Consider the following 21,424-nt stretch of genomic DNA (forward strand, 5'->3'; position numbering starts at 1 on the left):
GTTTGTCAAATATACTTACTGTAATATATATAATACTAGCTGTGCCGGATTCAATCGCGTGAAATTTATAGCCTACTAACTGTACCCGCGACTTCAAGTTGTAACTTCAAAAATGATGAATTTCTATTCAGAATTCCATGCAACTCAATCAACAGCCTAAAGAATGAGTTTCAGGCTCATAGCCTTAAAAATTACGATACTTCCAAACGACCTTTCATCTCCCCTTTCTTTCCCTTACAACCATTTTTTCGCATTAAAAAGCCCTAGCCAATGTCCTTTCTCAGGGTCTAGACTATCTGTGTATCAAATTTAATTTAAATCGGTTCAGTAGTATTGGCGTGAAAGCGAGACAGACAGACAGACAGAGTTACTTTCGCATTTATAATATTAGTAAGGTAAAAAGTATCATTTTCTTTATGCGGTTGAATACCTGTATTTTGATATTCTTCATAATATTTCGGTAGATATTATTAAACATATTTTCATAGCGGACGATATTTGATCTACGTTTATTATTAGTTTATTAGTAAAACTCTATCCAGTAATAAATATAATATATTAAAAAACATATATAACATATTTTAATAAATTATAAATAATTTTTAAAATCGGCCCAGTAGTTTTAGAGTTTTTTCTTTACAAAAATACATATATTTTCTTTTTGTAATATTAAAAACATTTTCAATGTGGACGATGTTTGAACTCGCGCTGTCTTCCCCAAGCTAATTACATTAAAACAATGTCTACGATCACCAATTATGTGTAATCTAGAACAACTAAGGAATATTTCGCGAAACTAATTTATATACCCAGTAGTTAAATTTTAAATGGGTTTTCGTATACGGAACCGCGATCCGTCCGTCCGTCACCCGTCACAGTTATTACCTATTCGTTTTCTAGCTTTGCCTTAAACTTGAGGTCGGTAAAGTAATTTTTTTTTCACAGGAGGCAAACGAGCTTGCGGTTCACCAGATGGTAAGTGATTACTGGCGCCCATGAGCATCCACAACACAAGGGGAAATGAATTTTAGCTTTTTTCTTTAAGGTTTCAATATCGTATCGGTTCGGGAACAGTGGACGGTGATTCCACAGTGTGGTTGTGCGTGGCAAAAAAATTCTAGAAAATACTGTGGAAGATGCTATTCATCCAAATGATCAGTATGGTATTTTAGTTTCTAGCTGGTACACGGGAACAGTAGTGAAGTACTTGCAGTATATATAGTGAATTAGTAAAGGTATTTTACCATCGACTATAAATGATAATTTATAGTCGATGGTTATAAAGTACTCTGGCAATTTACAGGATGGGAATCTATTATACGGGTAAATGATGTCTAGTATTACGGATAAATAACGGTAATATGGCAGGGGAACTGTCAAATTAAATATGTAGATTGAATTCGCTTTTCATTTATATTAATACTTAAATATAGTGCAATAACATACAAAAAAATGGCCATTAACGTTCCATACAGATCTTAATTTAAAAAAAAGACCATTTAGAATAAAATAGAATAGAAAATTCTTTATTCAAATAAACTTAAAATTAAGCACTTTTGAATAGTCATTCGGAAAGCTCATCACAAATACGCGCAAGAAACTTTGACTGTTGCTCTTTTCAATAATTATTGTAAATTTACATTTTTAAGTTGAAATGTGTAAATAAAAACAACAATCTATCACTAATACATTGTCAAAATATTAAATACAGAATCAACTAGTTGAGTAACTAAATGAGAGTTAAATCAGTCGTAGTTTAATATTCTAATACTGCAGACCCTAACTGAGAACAATTTTCTTTAAGCATTAACTTATAAAATTATGTCACAAAATTTATGATTATTGTCACACTAGGTCACGTTTTATTGACCCTTTATTTAGGACTCTTGTCATATTATGTCACGTTTTCTTGACCCCATATTTAGGGCTCTCGTCACATTATGCCACATTTTCTCTACCTCACACCCCCTCAATGACGTAATATGGATGGCCCCTAAGAGGTCACCGAAACTACAACGGTAGCAGTACGTAGCGAAGTCCAGCGATACAGCAACCTTGACACAGATCACGGCGAGATGTGGGCTCGATAACCAACTTATTTAAGGAAACTGACCCAAGGACAGTGTTGATCGTCCTTGGTACAGTTGTGCGAACGAATCATATTAATATAATGAAATTAGTAAAAAGTTGAATATATGTCGGCGAAGAGGGTATTCTTTTTATTTAGAACTGATATTATTGCTAATAGCTCCATTTATGGTATAGGTTCCAGGGAGTCTTTGCGAGAGTGCTTTAAGGAATCAAATATCTTCACAGTTGCTTCTCAATACATTTACAAAAATATCACGTATGCCAGGAAAAATATAGACAATTTCAAAAGAGTGATTACACTAATAAAAGCTTACGTAATAATAATAAACTGATTTTACCAAAAATTACCGTTTAACTAAAGTTAGTAATTCGTTTTATGGTAATTGCGTAAGATTTTACAACAAACTATCAGAGTTTGTTCTAAATCTGCCTGAAAATAGATTTAGATGTCGTATGAAACACTTTCTCTGTAAAAATGCTTATTATAGAATTGAAGAGATTGAATGATATTAATGTTTTTGTAGAAAAAACTTAAAGTTATCTGAATGAGAGCATTGATAACCAACATAGACACCGCTACACAGGTTTCTATGTAGCTATTATCGCATGCCTCTTACTTGTTATTGTGTAATCTATTTGAAATAGCATTTATTCAAAAGAGCGACACACAACTTTCGTACTCATTCTTCTTGTAATGATTTCCGAATGAGTGATAGTATAAAAAAATATGACTATTCAAAAGTGCTTCTCATCTTGAAATCATTCCGAACTGAGTCTCTATTAAGAGTATCAGTCCACATTACTTACAATCCCCTTACCCCCTGGGGCTGACGGGGTTGTAATGTTTAAAATGAAGGTAGATCACATAACGAGGCTGTTATACTATATGAGATATTTTGTAATATGGCCCTTTCAAAGTCTCTTGAACACTTCATCATGGCCAGGCCAACTCCTTTATTTATTTCCAATACTTTTTTATTAGCCAAAATCTCAAGCTTATTTTTATTTTTAGTTCATATTAATTATTTTTCTAATAGTCAAAACCTGGTAGGTTTTGCTTATCAAGCGAGATTTCGTCATTTACTACAGAGAATGTATTTGAAATAATATTCAAATAATGAATCTATATTTTTGTAATCATGTACAATATCATTTGAGGAGTATAAGAGCTGAGTTTCTTGTCAGTTCTTAGCTCGAAATCATTCCGAACTGACGGTAGATTTGACATATCATAAGAGTCTGTAATAGACCTACATGAATAAAGATATTTTGAATTTGAATTTGCTTTTATTGAGTTTATTTGAATAAAGATTATTTCTACTTTTATTGATGATAATTGAGAGGAACTTGAAAGTCTTGTTTGCTATAAAGTTCAAACTTCCAACACCTATTAAAGTAAATTAGATTCAATTTTCAGTACTTAGGTATTAATATTACAGTATTAGTATTTGTAGTTTCGTGGGCCTGAGTCAGCAACTCGATGTCAATGAACCGACAAATTCATTTGTACCATAGACGAAAATAATTTAATAAAGTGCCGTGACGTTATATGATCACATATGATTTGCAAAAGAAAATTTTGTTATATTGTATTTTGTGTGTTTTAATTTAATTATACAAATGTGATGATTATTATGGGACTATAAATTTAGAAAATGATAAGGTTTAGTTTTTTTTTAATTGTATTTATTTAATTTAGTACATTGTGATGATTATGTGATCTATAATTATTATAATTATTTTAATCACTGCGCACATTTTTTTAAGAAATTGTAATAGATTTCTCATCTATGTATGGTAAATGGTAACCGTTACCTATATACATGAACAGCACTACGGCCATCACGTTATCATGTGACACCCAAAGTATTCACCAAATCTTCCGTCTGAAACACCAGGGGTACAGGTGCGCATTGCCGATCCTTAAAAAACCTTAATATATGTACCCTTCTTGAAAACCCCCATGCTGTAGTTGTAACTTTTTTTATAGTCTCGTAAGAAAACCTCGGCAGGTAGTGCATTCCACAATATAAGTGTACGCGGGAGGAAGTTACTCTGAAACCTCACTGTCCGAGATCACTTAGATTCTAGCGTGTGGGGATGAATTCCCAGTCGATGGTGAATGGTACGATGGTAAAAGGTAGCCGTAAGCACCATGTCATTTATACTGCAATGATGCATTTACCATCAGATGGGTCGTATGCATGATTGTGGCAAACATGCATACGACCCATCTGATGGTAAATGATTACCGTACCTATGGACGCCTGGGACACCAAGGGTGTCACGTGTGCGTTGCCGACCCATAAGAAACCTTAATATACTCTTATTGAAAAACTCCATGCTGTAGTATATCTATACTAATATTATAAAGCGGAAAAGATTTTTTGAACGCGCCAATATCAGGAACTACTGGTTCGAATTGAAAAATTCATTTTGTGTTGGATAGTCCATTTGTCGAGGAAGGCTCTAAACTATAAAACATTACGCTACGACCAATAGGAGCGGAACTGGAATGACAAATATTGCAAAAGGTGGAGAAACGAAATGCAGATGAAGTTGTGCAAGTCTCGGTGACTTGCGCAACTTTATCTGCGTTTCGTAGGACTGTTATTAAAAAATTTTAATTGAGATTCGATTGAATATCTTGCCAGTTCTCCTTAATAGAAATAGAAATAGAAATAATATTTATTCAAATAAACTCATTACAGGCACTTTTGAATAGTCATATTTTGATTCTACCACTCATTCGGAATGCAGATTCATCACAAGAAGAATGAGCAAGAAACTTGTGTGTTGCTCTTTTTAATAGATATTTTTTTTTATATAAATAATTACAGTATAACAAGTAAGAGGCATGCGATAATCAACATAGAAGTCGCTAGGCACTCATTATTAATGTAATCAGATAATATTGTCAGTGCTATAGATTTAAAGTTTTTCTATAAAAACATTATTATCGTTAACGAATTCTTCAATTTTAATTGGATCTATATACCGAACTGGATAGTAGGGAAAAAATTATAATATAAAAAATTTTACGTTCACAAGCGGCTAAAATGTCCTACAGGAATAAATAATTTTTGAATTTGTTTTTGATCATATTTAAAATATTGTGGGACAGATTATTAAATTAAATTATTAGAGTACTTTTTTTTGCTAAACTACTCTGCACTATTGCACTGTAAGTAGGTATATGGTATATTCGCCCCATGATATTGGGATTCGCTTAATGAAATTGCTTGGGTGTTTCACTCACCCCGTTGTTGGAGAGGCACCATTAATCATCATGTTGCTGTAATATGTGAGATTAATTTCCAACTGGGTATTATCAGATAGTCTGACTTTTGAAGGATATTGGTAATTTTTTATTGAAAATTCCCGTGTGATGTAAGAAATATTTATCTTTGTGATTGGTATCATAAAAGTAAATACCTAACTACCATCGGTGGTCTAACATACCATCTTACTTCCGATGATCGATTAGAAAACCGGGTGTCGTTTTTTTATTATTTTCATGAACAGAACGATTAGCAGAAAGACAAGTAACTCGAAAGATTATAGTAAGACTTAACAGTGAGTCCGAGTATAATTGCTAGCCGACACAATTGACTAAAATACAGACTTAGTGATTTTATATACAGTAAAATAAAAAACAAACCAACTGTAATACTAGTGTGAATATCCTATTAGATACAGACAAACAAACTAGCTTTAAAAAAGAGAAATTCAGTTGAGATTTTTGCCAGTTTTTCCCAATAGCTATAGAATATGCTGGCGGTCACTCTATTCTCCCAAATTTGAATTTAAAAATCTGTATTATTGTAAACTATATTTGAAAAAAAATACGAGTACGAAAATACGAGTTTCCTGTCAGTCTTTCTTAGCTCGAAAAGACTCCGAACTGACGGTAGATTTGACGTATCATAAGAGTCTGTAATCATTACTTAGTACAAAATAAAGTCGCTGTCGTTGTCTGTCCCTATGTATGCTTAAATCTTTTAAACTACGCAACGGATTTTGAAGCCGTTTTTTTAATAGATATTTAACAGAATCACTCAGATTCTAGAGGAAGGTTATATATAATACATGTACACCCGTGCGAAGACGGTGCGAGTAGCTAGTAGACTTATATAAATAAAGATATTTTGATTTGATTTGATAGAATCTGTAAACTGGACTGAATGATAGAGGTAAAGAATATTATTACAAAATACTTGACATTCATAAGCGGCTAAAATGTCCTACATAAATGAATGATTTTTAATTTGATTTGATCTTCAGACCACTGTCAGTTGTCAGTCAAAGCGAAATGCGCTCTGTAAAGTAGTAAACTGTACATTTTGATTTCTCTGCGATTTCTTAAACAAAAAGCAAATTCGGTGAAACTTTGTAAAATATCATTTATATATTTTTTGACACCTGTTTTTATTTTTAACATTAAGGTACGATGTGACCGACTCACTTCAGATTCGATTGTACCTATCTCGGCGGCTATTCCTTTATTTATTTAAGATAGGTACATATTTATTATTGAATAGTAATAATAAATAACTCTGGACTATTAACACAGTACCATCTAGTCTCACTGCTTGTGCTATGGGTACTTGACAACTGATATAAATACTTAGATATATATTTTTTGTAAACACATTCATAATATACATAGAAAACACCTTGACCGGTATAAACAATCATACTCATGAATACAAATGTTTGTACCGTGCGAGGAATCGAACCCGCGGCCATCGGAAGTACAGCGGTGTGCTAAACCGCTAGACCATCGAGGCCGTATGACTCGCCAAACTGTAGAACAGTTTGTCGGCAAGATATAGCTCATATTTATTAATAATAAGACTTACCTACACCTATAGGGGAAAAGGGTGTTGTTAGTAATGCAGACTGATGATCTCATTGCTAGCAATGAACCATGTCAGGTTGACCTCCATGCGGTTTCATCTGGAAACCATCGTGACAAATTCAGGAAGAATTCTAACTGACCTCATGCTCATTTTATCATCCTCTACTGGTGCCCCGCCAGCGTAAACCGTTAGTGCAGGCGGATGCACCATTCCATTATCATCCATAAAAAAACTACCTAAATCTCTAAACGTAAATTTATACACTCTATCTATAGGTAATACACTTATTAATAATTTACTTTTTAACAATCTTTTATGACTATTTCAATTTGAAAAATGGGGTATACGAGTGAAACCTTCGGGTAGGAACAACTTGACATTTAGGTATGATGCCTATGGGACTAGTGGTCGTAGACATGATCGTGACAAAAGTTGGTGATAGTGTAGATAAGTTTCATTAAGTTAATTTATTTAATAAGTATTAAGTCTGTTTGAAATCTGCCTGAAAAAGATTCTAATGTAATATAAAACACTTTCTCTGTAAAAATAATTATCATAAAATTGAAGAATTTGTAAATAATAATAATGTTTTTGTAGAAAAATATTAAATTTCATAGCGCTTATAATATTATCTGATTGCATTAAGAATGAGTGCGTAGCGGTTTCTATGTTGATTATCGCATGCCTCTTATTTGTTATTGTGTAATTATTTATTTTAAAAAAATATTTAAAGAGCAATACACAAAATTCTTGCTCATTCTTCTTGTGATGAATCTGCGTTGCGAATGAGTGGTAGAATAAAATTACTATTAATGACTATTCAAAAGTGTATTGAGTTTATTTGAATAAAAAAAAATTGCAGTTTTTACTGTATGAAATTATTCTATCCAGAGATAGAAAATAGTAATATCACCAATACGTGATCCAATCTATTACATAGGTCATACTATGTAACTCAAATTCGTAATACATTAGTCAGTTGTTTTTTTAATAATTCTTACTACCAACCTTTAAAAATGATGTCACAATCACAGCCAAAATGGAACAAATGCAAAAAACACACAGTCAATATTATGGAAGATCCACAAATAGTAAACAGTCACAAATTTCACATTTTCACAAACTTGTCTCAACACACTATACACTGTTCGAGCGTCGTCATTTGAATTTAATTTTGAACACATAATAAATAACCGTTACGGTATCCACCATGATTGTTTTTTTGGCGCGAAAATATGTCAGCTTAGCTGTCATTTTAAAAAAATAAAACTATTATTCTTTTTTTTTACACTACCAACATCACGCGAGTCCAGTAAATTTATGTGGAAGATTAAGAAATAACGTTTTCCTCGTGAAAAAAAGTTAGCTTCAACACGTGAAGGTTATATTTCAGCTCGTCGGCCATGATATAAGAATTAGCACAACAAATCACTTTAAGAAAACTCTTTTCGGCCACGTTTTGACAGCACAGATTAAAAACAATTAATTTTCGAATTTAGAATGTTAGCTGACGCGTTTTATTAAAGAGGAATATTTAAAAAAAGATTGTTTATTTTTGTTTTGCGTTTAGTTTCTAAGGCTACGACATGGCTTATAAGGCAGTTGTGAATCTACTGACCATTGTACGAAGAAATGGGGTGTTAAGGGGTGGTGAGTGGCAAATCGCGGGGGTGTGTTGTTAATCACACGAGGTGGAATAATTTTGCTTTTTAATTATGGCGGAGTGCGTTTAGAAAACTGATTGTGCTTTTATTGGCGTTCGTTATTTTCTTATTGGGGTTATGATGTCATGTTAAAACATCGTTTAAGGGAAGTGATAAGTTTCGCTTTCTACAGATAATAACGGGTTTCTTGCATGTTAATACGTTATATGTAACTAACAAAATAATTATAGCTAATGTAACGCACAATTTATATCTATATACCATTACTAGACTGTAAAAACTCATCTGCATGGGTAGATCAGTCTCACTTATTTCAGATGCCAAGCAGCTTGCTTTAGAAGCTGTTTTTGTCGTAGGGTCAGACTAGGTAGTAAAAGGCATGACCTCTTAGTTAGTAACATAGATATCACAAAATTACGTGATGTTGTTAGTGATGCCTATTCTGATGTTGTCACTCCGGAGGTCTATGGTGTGATACGTAGCATGTAATTTAACTGTTCTTCTATTAGTACGAGTTTTTGAATAAGAATTGAAATGAACTTTAAAGTTATAATGAATGAGGTCTATTTACATAAAAAAAATTGAAGGTTTGTGAAGGCTCTTCAACCCACCTTTGGAACCGCAGCTGATGTTTACTAGGCTAAAGCATATTCACCCTCGAGGACATAGCTGAAAATCAGTGTTTTGCTCTTTGAGTGATTCTCCACACTGAAGAATTGAAATGAACTTTAAAGTTATAATGAATGAGGTCTATTTACATAAAAAAAATTGAAGGTTTGTGAAGGCTCTTCAACCCACCTTTGGAACCGCAGCTGATGTTTACTAGGCTAAAGCATATTCACCCTCGAGGACATAGCTGAAAATCAGTGTTTTGCTCTTTGAGTGATTCTCCACACTGAGTTATGGACCAGTTTTGTATTGCTATAGCACACACATGCAGGTTTACCCTCATTGAATTGTTATATTATAGGTACTTGTCATGTGATGTTATGATTAAGACTATATGTGTGTACTAAGATACAAAACTATTATCTATCTAATAGGCTTCATAATACAACTACCTTAATCATTACAGAAGTTCTCAACCCATAGGAAATTGTTCACATTGTCTGTTCCTGGCTCGCAGGCCATTTTTTTTAGTAGGTAACGGTTTATGTTGGCGACACACTAATGGAGGATAATAAGATGAGCATGAGGTCAGGTCAGTTAGCACATCGTAACAAATTCACCAGAAGTTTATCATAGTGGTTTCTAGGGGAACCGCATGGAAATCAATCTGACATGGTACATTGCTAGCAATGTACCATGTCAGTGTTGTAAATAAACTGGATTTCCAGTTTATTTGTAAATAATTCAATTGAGTTTCTTGCCAGTTCTTCTCAATTGGATCTATATACCGAACTGGACGGTAGGGAAAAAAATTCTAATGTAAAAACTTGACGTTCATAAGCGGCTAAAATGTCCTACATGAATAAATGATTTTTGAATTTGAATTTGAATTTGAATGGAGTTGTCGATCCACATTACTAACAGTTAACATTGCTGCCTGCGGGTCATTATTATATTACGAGAGTTGAGAAGGGTATATCATTAATAGAGACTGTTCATATTTTAATAATGCTATTACATCATACATATATATATGTATTTATTTTATATATTATGTATTTATATATGAATACGCAGTGTGAGGTACTACTGTTGCTATTTTATACGTAGTTTAAGAGGTTCCTTTTTTTATAATTTTTGTTCAACAAACAGTGTACGAACTCAAATATCTCGTATCTATCTTTAACAACTATATTCATATCTCAAATATCTGGTATATCTGGTATCTTTTTTCTGGCAATAAATAAATATTATTATTATATAATAATAATAAGTTTTATTGTGCAAAAACATAGACCGATACAAACAATCATAATCACGAATACAAATGTTTGTGCCGAGCGAGGAATCGAACCCGCGACCATCGGAAGTAAGGCGGTATGCTACACCACTAGACCACCGAGGTCATCATAGAAAAAGAAGTTGTATTATGATATTTTCATAATCGGTTTTAAGGTAAGACTTGTCGCCTGTCCTAGAAGAATAAATAAACCTAAAAGAAAATTAAAAAATAAAACATGATATTCCTAATTTTTTTTTAGGTCATTGGTGATTTACTGGTTTTACTTTTAATATGACTAACCCACAGTTGCTGGGTGCATTCAATTAATGTTGGATTCATGTTAGAAGGCAGCATAGGTGTGTCTGGTGCCGCGGCCCCGAGTTTCTGATTACACCCATAAAATTGCAATTCGGTCATTGCTTCTGCACGAAAATATAATAATTTCTATAAGACTATTTTTTTAACAATAATAATTTCTTTTTATTTATAAACTAGCTACTCACGCCGGCTTCGCACGGGTGTACATGTATTATACATATAAACCTTCCTCTTGAATCACTCTATCTATAAAAAACCGCTTCACAGTCCGTTGCGTAGTTTCAAAGCATATGTACGTAGGGACGGACAGACAGCGACCTTGTTTTATACTATGTACCTAATGATATAACATTCTCGTGTCACAATGTTACCATACTCCTCCGAAACGGCTTGACCGATTTTTATAAAATTTTATATGCATACTCAGTAGGTCCGAATATGCATATAAAATTTTATATCGGCTGCTATCTATTTTTCATACCCCTAAGTGAGGATTGTCCTCCCCTAACATATATTTAATGGACATGTTTTTTTATAAAGTGGCATTAAAAATAGATACACCCCTAAATACTATTAAAAAATAGGGGTTAGTGATAGAAGAAGATATTTTCATCCTTCTATCATCAACCCCTATTTTTTAATAGTGAGTTTAATTTATATGACAAAACAACGTTTGTGGAGTCAGCTTGTCAACCCTCCCTTTACATCTATCCACATTCATATTATACACTTTCCATAAGACATGGTCCTCATTCCTCCGCATAATATATGACAGAATAAACGATAATAGCAAATTTACAATTTAAAAGTCTCTACTAAATTAAAAATGACACCGTGTAGATCTAACTTGCATAACCGTGTAAATTAACTCACACTTCAGCTCCATACAAATATATAAAAAATACCACAGACACAGATAATATAATACCACAGATAATTCGAGAGATGCCGTTAAATAGATTTAAAAAAGAATTACGCCAATGGCTCGTTAAAAAATGCTGATACTCTTTGCGAGAATTAACCTGACATTTAATATTTTTATTTAATGTAATTTAATTGTAAGAATTATAATTTGCATGCCCCTGAATGTGAGGCGAGCATTTGTACCTAACACTGTAAATGTTGAAGTAAAAAAATCTTATATATAAAATTCTCGTGTCACAGTTTTCGTTCCCATACTCCTCCGAAACGGCTTGACCGATTCTCATGAAATTTTGTGAGCGTATTGAGTAGGTCTGAGAATCGGCCAACATCTATTTTTCATCCCCCTAAATGTTAGGGGTAGTCCACCCTAAATTTTTTTTTTATTTTTTAGACAAAATTTTTAGTTTCTATTTTTTTATGGTACAACATACAAAAATACATACAATCCTAAATTTTCACCCTTCTATCATTAACCTTTTTTTTTATAGCGTTAATAATTTATATGGCAAAACAACGTTTGCCGGGACAGCTAGTTATCTATATATATATATATCTCGCCATGGCCTCAGACTAAAGTCATATAAGATATATTATAGTCCATTGTACAATGTTCTTGTATAGCCAAAAACCGTACCAGGTGAAAAATTACAGGAGTACTGTCGCCAAGCAGAGTAACGAAGAGATACCATCATGAAAATCACGACCACTCTGAGTGAGTATACGACTAAAGAAGATATTTTATAGCATAGGGGACAAACGAGCTTACGGCTCACCTGATGGTAAGCGATCACCGTCGCACATGAGCATCCGCAATATCAGGATAATATCAAGTATGTTGTCGGCCTTTTAAAAAGGAATGTCTTTCCTTGAACGTAGCAATATAGTATCGATTCGGAAATACCATTGCTGGAAGGAAAATATGGAGTTATTTTATTGCAAATATATAATTAGGAGGAAGTAGTATAAAAAGGTGCAATCCAATATCTATTTATTGATTTACTTCCGATAGTCGCAGGTTCGATTCCTCGCGCGGTGCAAAACAATTATATTCATGAGTATAAATATTTGTACCAGACTGAGTTATCTATATATATATATATATATATATATATATATGTATAAAAATGTTGCCATTCCAGAGATTTCTCTGGATTGTCTTTTAATAACAAAAACTTTCTTTTATACCCTAGAATATCACTGTCACATCGAGGGTTTGTTTAAAAATGAAACAACATGTTAAATTATAATACCAATTTTATTAACATCTTAATATTAACATTACAAAACTAAACATATAATAATTTGAACATATATTTTACAAATGAAATAAATCGTAAATGCTATAGCGTGCGCTATAACTACAAAATAATATCAATATACTTTAATTGTTGACTATAATATATTTGCGCAAAATTATATTAATTTTTATTTAATTATTAATATTATTAATGGCCATACAATTAAGTCAATTTAAACATATTTATAACTAGCTGTACTCGCGACTTCGTCTGCATGGAATTTAAAGTTATTTTTCTAAAATAAAAGTATCCAAAGTTACTCCTTATTACATCAGCTACCTGCCAATAGACCTGCCATTTCAGAGATTAACCGGAACAAACAGAGAAAAATTGTAAAAAATGTTATTTTGTTATATGTACCGTATTTATATTCATATGTATGTAGTAAAAAACTGTTATTTCAATATTACAAACAGACACTCCAATTTTATTTATATGTATAGATACACAATCTGCAATAAAAACGATGTTTAAAACAAATAGTAGCATTTTTAGCACACCGCCTTACAGTCTATTGTCGCGGGTTCGATTCCTTGTTCGGTGTAATACAAACACTTGTATTTATATAAGTATGATTGTTTGTATCGGACTGGATGCTTCTGTATTTACAAAAAAAGGTATAGAGATATGTCATATCAACAGTCTAGTACACATAACACAAGCTCTGCTTAGCTTGGTACTAGATGACGTTGTGTGAATTGTCCTGAGATATTATTAAAACAAATATATTAGGTTGTACGGAAAGTAATTTCGTTTTTTCCTAACTTAGGATTTAATTGTATTTTTTGCACTCAACTTCACACTTAAGCCGTATAATTTTTATATGCTTTGAGAGCTCATATAGCAAGGCTTGTGCGTGAAAAATTACAATTATTTCTACGCAGTAGTTTTTGGTTGGTGCCCTTTACATATGGAGAGGAATAAGCAGCATTTTCGACATATCTTACTATTTTACTACAGAAAGGGCAAAAATGCTGTTCAAGCCAGAAAGAAATTGACCGACGTGTGTGGAGAAGGTGTGGTAACAGTACGCCAGTGCTAGAACTGGTTCGCTAAATTTCGATCCGGCAATTTTGATGTCGAAGATGCACCACCCTCGGGAAGGCCGGTTGAAGCTGATAAAAGAATTGGTTGATGCGAACCGGTGAACTTGAGTGTACAAGATACAAATAAATCTTTCATTTTTTTTTATCTGTTTTTTTTATTGTATGTATTAATGTAATTAATTTTAGGTAATTGAAAGATTATATATTATGGAAATATTTTAATGTTTCTTGTTAATAGTTCAAATTTCATGTTTTAATATATTTAAATATATAATTTTACATTAAATCTTAAGTTAGAAAATTGAAATTACTTTCCGAACAACCCAATAATTAGGATATTAAATATGACCGAATAAGGTCTACTCTGGTTTAATATCAATAGTTATTTTAATACAGTTCTGTACTGATTTTTAAAAACGTATTTTTTTATGCTATTCGAATGGTAAATAAACTGACGGTCACCGGATGGTAAGTGGTAACCGTCGCATATATACATGAGCAGCATCACGTTATCACGTGACACCCGTGATACCATTCATGCCTTACCATTCCAGAAAGCTAACACGTTAAGACTCTTATCCTGAAAACAATGTCAGCTAGTTCCTATGACTAAGATTATATTGCTAGTATTATTAAAGCATATAAAAAGGCTTTATCCATTATCATTGGATATAGTTTCCAGAGTAGATCATCTTAAATTCAGATATTGCTTTTATTTTTCATATGTGCCATGCAAATTCCTATTCAACGCATTTGGAACAAAAAGAAGTTGATATAACTCTTTTGTTTGTTTACCGAGTGGAATGAACTACTAAACTAAGTTTTACAGTAGCTCGCTGCAATACGCCAGTGGAAACCGCATTTAATTTGGTGTAGCCGTTTTTGAAGTTACTGTACACAAACGCACAGACAATAATTGTAAATGAAGGTATCATGTGAGGTCTGCAAAACCACTCATATGTTGCCGAAGAACTAAGATACCATTTCAGTGCAATATGTAAAAATTGTTTATTTTAATTATATATATATATATAAACGAGCTTGCGGCTCACCTGATGGTAAATGATTACCGCCGCCCATGAGCACCCGCAACACCAGGGGAATTGCAAATGAGTTGCCGGCATTTTAAGAAGGAAAACCTCTTGAAGTTTTCGATATATCAGAAATACAATTGCTGGAAGGTGATTCCACAATGTGGTTTTGCGTGGCAAAAAGTTTCTAGATAACAAACTATGGAGGACCGCCATTCATCCAGATTCAGATATTTCTGGCGGGTGGTACGATGGTGAAATCCAGCTGGTATTAATCCGAAAGATTCCTCAGAATTAGTACCTCTATGGTTTGACAGAATTATCATAGATAGTCAATCAAGAAATATCATAGAAGTCTATACGGTTAAGTTAAGTTACAGCGATCTGGTCAAGATCTCTGGAAAGCATTGGATGGGAGCAGCGCAGGACCGATCGTCGTGGAGATCTTTGGGGAGGCCTATGTCCAGCAGTGGACGTCTTCCGGGCTGAGATGATGTTGAATAAATCTACCCAGTTCGACATAAACTTGGAAACTATTTTTTATTACTACAATCACATATTGTCTTTTAAAACATGTTTCAAGATGGCGCTCTCCGTGTTTCTCGTTTGATTGACTCCCGTGTCTAGTTGCGTCACAACTCTATTTTCTCTATGGTCGGACTCTATTGATATTTGCGAGGAGGTTTCAATGGAGTCTATGTTTTGGAATAAGAGATTGTTGGATCCGGTTGAGGGATTTCTTTTGTGACCAGCTTCGTAGAGATTCGGGGCTGAAAGGAAAGTAAATTAATATTATAAACGAGAAAGTTTGTCTATGGACGTTTTTTACTCATTCACGCAGAAACTACTGATCAGACTTTACAGTAATATAGCTTCTGTATCTATGTGTGTGAGTGCGTGTGTATGTGTGTATTTTCTGTATTTTCATTTATGTGACTATTATGTCATTTTCATCTATCTCCAGAAATTTCCAGACAGTTCTATAAGTATTCAAAAAGGTAGCCTTTTGAGGTTTGTTTCTTTTTTTTAAACATAAAAACATATTAATATCTCCCCACTTAAGGAGACGAGATGGCAACTTATTATTATTATTTTTATTTTTATATTCTCTCAGCTATTGCTGGTTTTTTTTATTATTATCATTGTTATTATTATTATACAATCACATACCTGTAGTTGTTGAATTCCTTGAGGTGGGAGTACTACTCCTGCTGCTGGTTTGCGCCAGCCCCATCATGTTCGGTAACGGGGTTCGAGGTTTGGACTCGTTTTCTAGAAACTTCACAAACTCTGCGGCTATACCCTCCGAGGTATTGGCTGACCTCGCCAGGCCGAGCCTCTCGCATTCTTGCTGATTGAAGTCAAGGACCGTTGATAGTATTTTTAGGACTCGAGTTCTGTGGATTTAGTTATTAAGAACAATAATCAGTTTTTTTTTAAATGGAATGGAACACTAGCCTGCGCTAACGGTATACGCTGGCGGGGCACCAGTGGAAGATGATAAGATGAGTATGAGGTTAGGTCAGTTAGCCCATCGTGGAAAATTCACCAGGAATTTATCACGATGGTTTCCTGGAAGAAACCGCGTGGAGGTCAACCTGATAATACAATAATAAACCCATTGCTTAATCATAATAATAAGAGGTACCAGTGTAATAAAAAAGCCGTGGAGACCGTCCCAGTTGTTTAGTTGATTAGCACACCGCTTTATTTCAAATGGTAACAGGTTCGATTCCTCGCGCACGGTACAAACATTTGTATTCATGAATATAATTGTTTGTATCGGTCTAGATTTTTTCTATCTATATTATGTATTTACAAAAAAAAACTAAGTATTTGTATCAGTTGTCTAGTACCCATAACACAAGCTCTGCTTACCGTGGAACTAGATGGCGCTGTGTTGTCCAGGGTTATTTACAATTATTACTCCTTGGATAACTATTTTTTTCACCCACAAGTATAAATAAATGTTAATTTTTGCCCTAATGCCTTACTCCTTCGAAAACATTTTTTTCACCCACAAGTATAAATAAATGTTAATTTTTGCCCTAATGCCTTACTCGTTGGAAAGCTTTACTATTTTTTTCACCATGTGGGTATAAATACCTGTTAATATTTGTCCTAATGCCAAACTCCTCGTAAAACAATTGTTTTTACTCACATTTATATATAAATGTTCATCTTTGCCCTAATGCCTTACTTGCCTTACTCCTTGGAGAACTATTTATTTCATACACATGTATAAATAAATGTTACTTTTGCCCTAATTGACTATTGGATAATAAATATTCTTGCATCCTCACCTGTTCTGTGCACTCTGTGCTGCGGCCATCACGTAATTAATGACAAGATTCTTCACCAGATTCTTGTCGACCTTGTCTTGCTGGTTTGATATTGTATTGTTGTATCTCTCTTCCGCGGCCGCCACTGACACTTGCAGTGTGCGTACTGATAGAAAAAACATATATTACAAATTTAAAGTGAAAATTTACAAACCTAGTGAAACATGGGAATAGACGCATTATTCGAAAACTAGCTTTTGCCGCGGCTTCGCTCGCGTTAATCTTAGGGGTGGAATTTATCAAAAACCTTTATGCTTTATGCATGCAAAGTCTTAGCCCGATCGGTTTAAAATTGACAAAGTTTCATACAAAGTTTCATCCCCTTTTTTTCCCTTTGGGGGTAGAATTAATCAAAATCCTTTCTTAGCGGATGCCTACGTCATAACATGTACCTGGCATGCCAAATTTTAGCTCGATCCGTCTAGTGGTTTCGGCTGTGCGTTAATAGATCACTACGTCAATCACCTTTGAGTTATATACATTAAGACTAGTTAATTAAAAATTTAAAATGAAAATTTATAAAACTCATGGAAAATGTCATCTGGGAATAATCACTTTATTGTAAAACTAGCTACCGTAGTGTATATGTCTTATACATATAAACCATCCTCTTTAATCACTCTATCTATTGCATAAAACTACATTACATTCCGTAAGTAGTAGTAACGTAGTTTTAAAGATCTAAGCTAATAGACAGCGAACGCAACTTCAGTTTATATTATGTAAAGATTTGAAATGCACATTCTTAAAGCTCTCAAAGTATGCTGTATAGGAATAAACGTATTTATTGTAAACTAAGGAATATTACTAATATTATAAACGCGGAAGTTTTTTAGTATGGATGGATGTAGTTTGTTACTTTTTCAGGCAGAAACTACTGAATGGATTTTGATGAAACTATACAATAATATAGCTTATACATCAGAATAACATAGACAGTAAATATCAAGCGAGCGAAACCGCGGCATAGCTAGTTTATAAATAAAATATTAAATAAATCTTTTGATACAAATTTAATAGCTTTATATTATTATTTAAGCAACGACTCTAATTGATTTCAATAAGAGTTAATTTAAACCTATTTAGAAATAATTATAAAAAAAAACAATGATTACAAAAGTATAAAACAACATTAATTATCAAAACTTAGAATAATGTTACAAAAATAATAATTAATACATAGAAAGTAATTGAAAAGAATTACACTAAAATTACAAATACGAACGAAACGAATTGCGATAAGTTGTTCAGGATTATTATTATTAAAATTGTAATACCAGTAATCAGGCACAAAAAACCTGATATTAATCACATTATTAAGGATAACACAAAAATGACTACTATAAAATTACTAGTAGTACCAGTATTGAAATAAAAAAATACAGTGGAATTCGGAACATCTATTTTGAAGTCTATGGACACAAAGAAAAGGCATCAGATAAAATTACAAAAACATACAATTTTACTTAAGATTTTTTATAAAATACTAATTAAACTCTACTCTTACCATGCAGATACTGATGTTTGCAGTTTTCTCACTCGACGATAAGGCACGTACGATCTTAAAGTATTATTCAGTCACTGGGAAGGGGATCAAAGACTACAGACACTTGCGAACAATGAAATAATAAAAAGAAACTATACATCAACTTTTTGCGTTTCACTGTCAATTTAGATTTTGTCGCATTCATTTATAGAGCTACGTATGATGGTAAACCATTAGTATAATATAAAATTAACTAAGATATACATTAGTAAATATCAGTCTTTGAACATTAAAGTTTCAAAGATATAGATTTCATTATTAATAATCCTATAGAATTTAATCAAGGACTGACAATACAGAAGCATATAAATGAATCGAACAAATCCATGTTTGAATTATTACAAGTGTAAAATTTCAACTGCAAAACTGTGGTAAATGTTGCAATCAAAGACACTAACTATCAAAACAAACATGATGACAGTGGACTTTGTCTAAATAATATACAATATTATTTTGATGCGGTTCCGATCGGTGCGAGTAGTCATTGTCCCCCGTTTCAAATTCTACCAGTACCTGAAGTAATACTCAAAGACCATATGGCAGTTCTTCTATTGTCTACTCTTCTACTCAATGGAAAAGATCTAAAGGAAACGATAAATAATACTTGCATTGGAAATTACCCATATAAATTTAGTTATATACCAGAAAAAAATAATTAAAAACATAAACATAGAAGAGAGACAGATGAAATTTCCAATGCAAGAATGAAACAAAACATAAATGCACTCAACAACGACGTGTGCTATATCTTGCAAGTGCAAAATGAAAATTAATGCGACAATGAAAAATCTTGCAAATTATATAAAAGACATACAGACAACATTCTCATTCAAGATCTTTACGACAATATACAAAAATTGAAGAAAGGCTTTTTAAAATTGCATAATTTTTCATCACAAACGAACACATAAAATATAAAAGCAAAAATGGTGATTAAAAAAACACAGGGACGTCACGATGTGAAGCCAGAAGCCTCAATCAAATCCCATATGGTAATCTGAGTGTAACGCGGACTTGCTCGCTGTAATACACATGCCAGCTAACCGCCGACTGTGAAACAGGTTGCAGCCGCGGTGTGATAAAGCCTCACAGTTACCAAATGAGATTAGACCGAAGCAGGCAAAAGCTCGTCTCTTGAAATGCTATTTTCATACGTTTCAAATGAGGAATAACGTATTTTATAAGTCTAACCAGTTTTAAATACTGTTAATGTTTTCTTTTTACTATAACCTTACTTTTCTTATTGTTCATGTAACGTTTATTACATTTATACTTACCTACATTATTCAATGTTCTATTAATTATTTAATTATTAAGGGGAGTACAATAAAATATGAAAATTTCATAACAATGTCTTAACAGATACAAACACTACATGCTACAATTTGTATGCGAAATCAATAGTAAATGCCGAGACACACGTTAAAGCAAACTAAAATTGACACAACACAAACATCGTCTAGATAAAGCAAAATCTAACGTTCAACTTACATGTGTCAATAGTGTTGCTATGTTTTGTGGTATTGCAGTGTTTAACTGTATACCATCTGGTAGTCTGGGAGTAATAATCCCAGAATTACCAGCTGATATTTGGTCAAACAACTGCTCGATATAAGCCGGTTAAACTTGATTGTACTCCACGGCTAGTTTAACGGTTATGAAATGATTGCGATTGAAAATTATTCACTTTGATTTGTCTCAACTGCTAGGTTAGTGCTATAACTATATAAAACTAGAGAACTAATTATAATTTAATAACAATGTAACAATCTAATGATAAATTTTCTAATATTAGTTTATAACTACTACTTTCTACAAAAAAAATTGTGCACAAAACATACATTTTGTTTGATTACAAAAATTCAAAAACTTAAACAATTTTAAATTATACTTAGATGCATTTAATTTAGAAACACAGTTATTAGTTTTTTATAAATGTATTAACAATGTTATTAAAAATTGCATACCTTGCTCTTTCAAATCGTTGATCAGTGCAGTCTTCGTTTCAACTTGATCGCCCAATCTTGAAGCTGCTCTGAGACCCGCTAAAGATTCTTCTAATTTATGATCCAACCTTGATATTTCATCCCGTAAACCGTTGTTTTCACGTTTTAGTTCTTCCATTTTATTTCTTATCTTTTCTGTGGCAGTATGGATGTCACGCTCTTTGTCTATAATAATTTATATGCAATATTAACAATAAAATATTTTTAGTACAGTTTTATTCAATTTTTAATAACTAGTATTACTACATTACAATAATTCTTTTTAAATAAAATTAATCAAGTATTATTAAAAAGCTATTACTATTATACTTTTTAACTAGATTGTTCCATTGTTCACACTCTAGGTAAGAAACAGGAAATATACAGTTGATCTATTTTGTAATAGAAACAAAAGCTCAGGCAACA

General features: G+C 32.8%; 1 protein-coding gene across 2 annotated transcripts in view; it reads right to left on the minus strand.

The window, feature by feature from the left end:
• Nucleotides 1-15,483: 15,483 nt before the first annotated feature.
• Nucleotides 15,484-21,424, minus strand: part of LOC131848551 (thyroid receptor-interacting protein 11-like) — a 70,969-nt gene continuing 65,028 nt past the window's right edge. For both annotated transcript variants that reach the window (XM_059198467.1, XM_059198474.1), the window contains 4 exons: nucleotides 20,981-21,184; nucleotides 17,429-17,573; nucleotides 16,296-16,522; nucleotides 15,484-15,895 (listed from right to left, as the gene is read on the minus strand). In XM_059198467.1, the coding sequence (XP_059054450.1) occupies nucleotides 15,678-15,895; nucleotides 16,296-16,522; nucleotides 17,429-17,573; nucleotides 20,981-21,184 (794 nt within the window). In that variant the 3' untranslated portion in view covers nucleotides 15,484-15,677. The remainder of the gene's footprint in view (nucleotides 15,896-16,295; nucleotides 16,523-17,428; nucleotides 17,574-20,980; nucleotides 21,185-21,424) is intronic.

The sequence above is a fragment of the Achroia grisella genome, unplaced genomic scaffold (genome assembly GCF_030625045.1).
Source record: "Achroia grisella isolate CSIRO2021 unplaced genomic scaffold, CSIRO_AGI_Agris_v1 utg1090, whole genome shotgun sequence".
NCBI classification, from domain to species: domain Eukaryota; kingdom Metazoa; phylum Arthropoda; class Insecta; order Lepidoptera; family Pyralidae; genus Achroia; species Achroia grisella.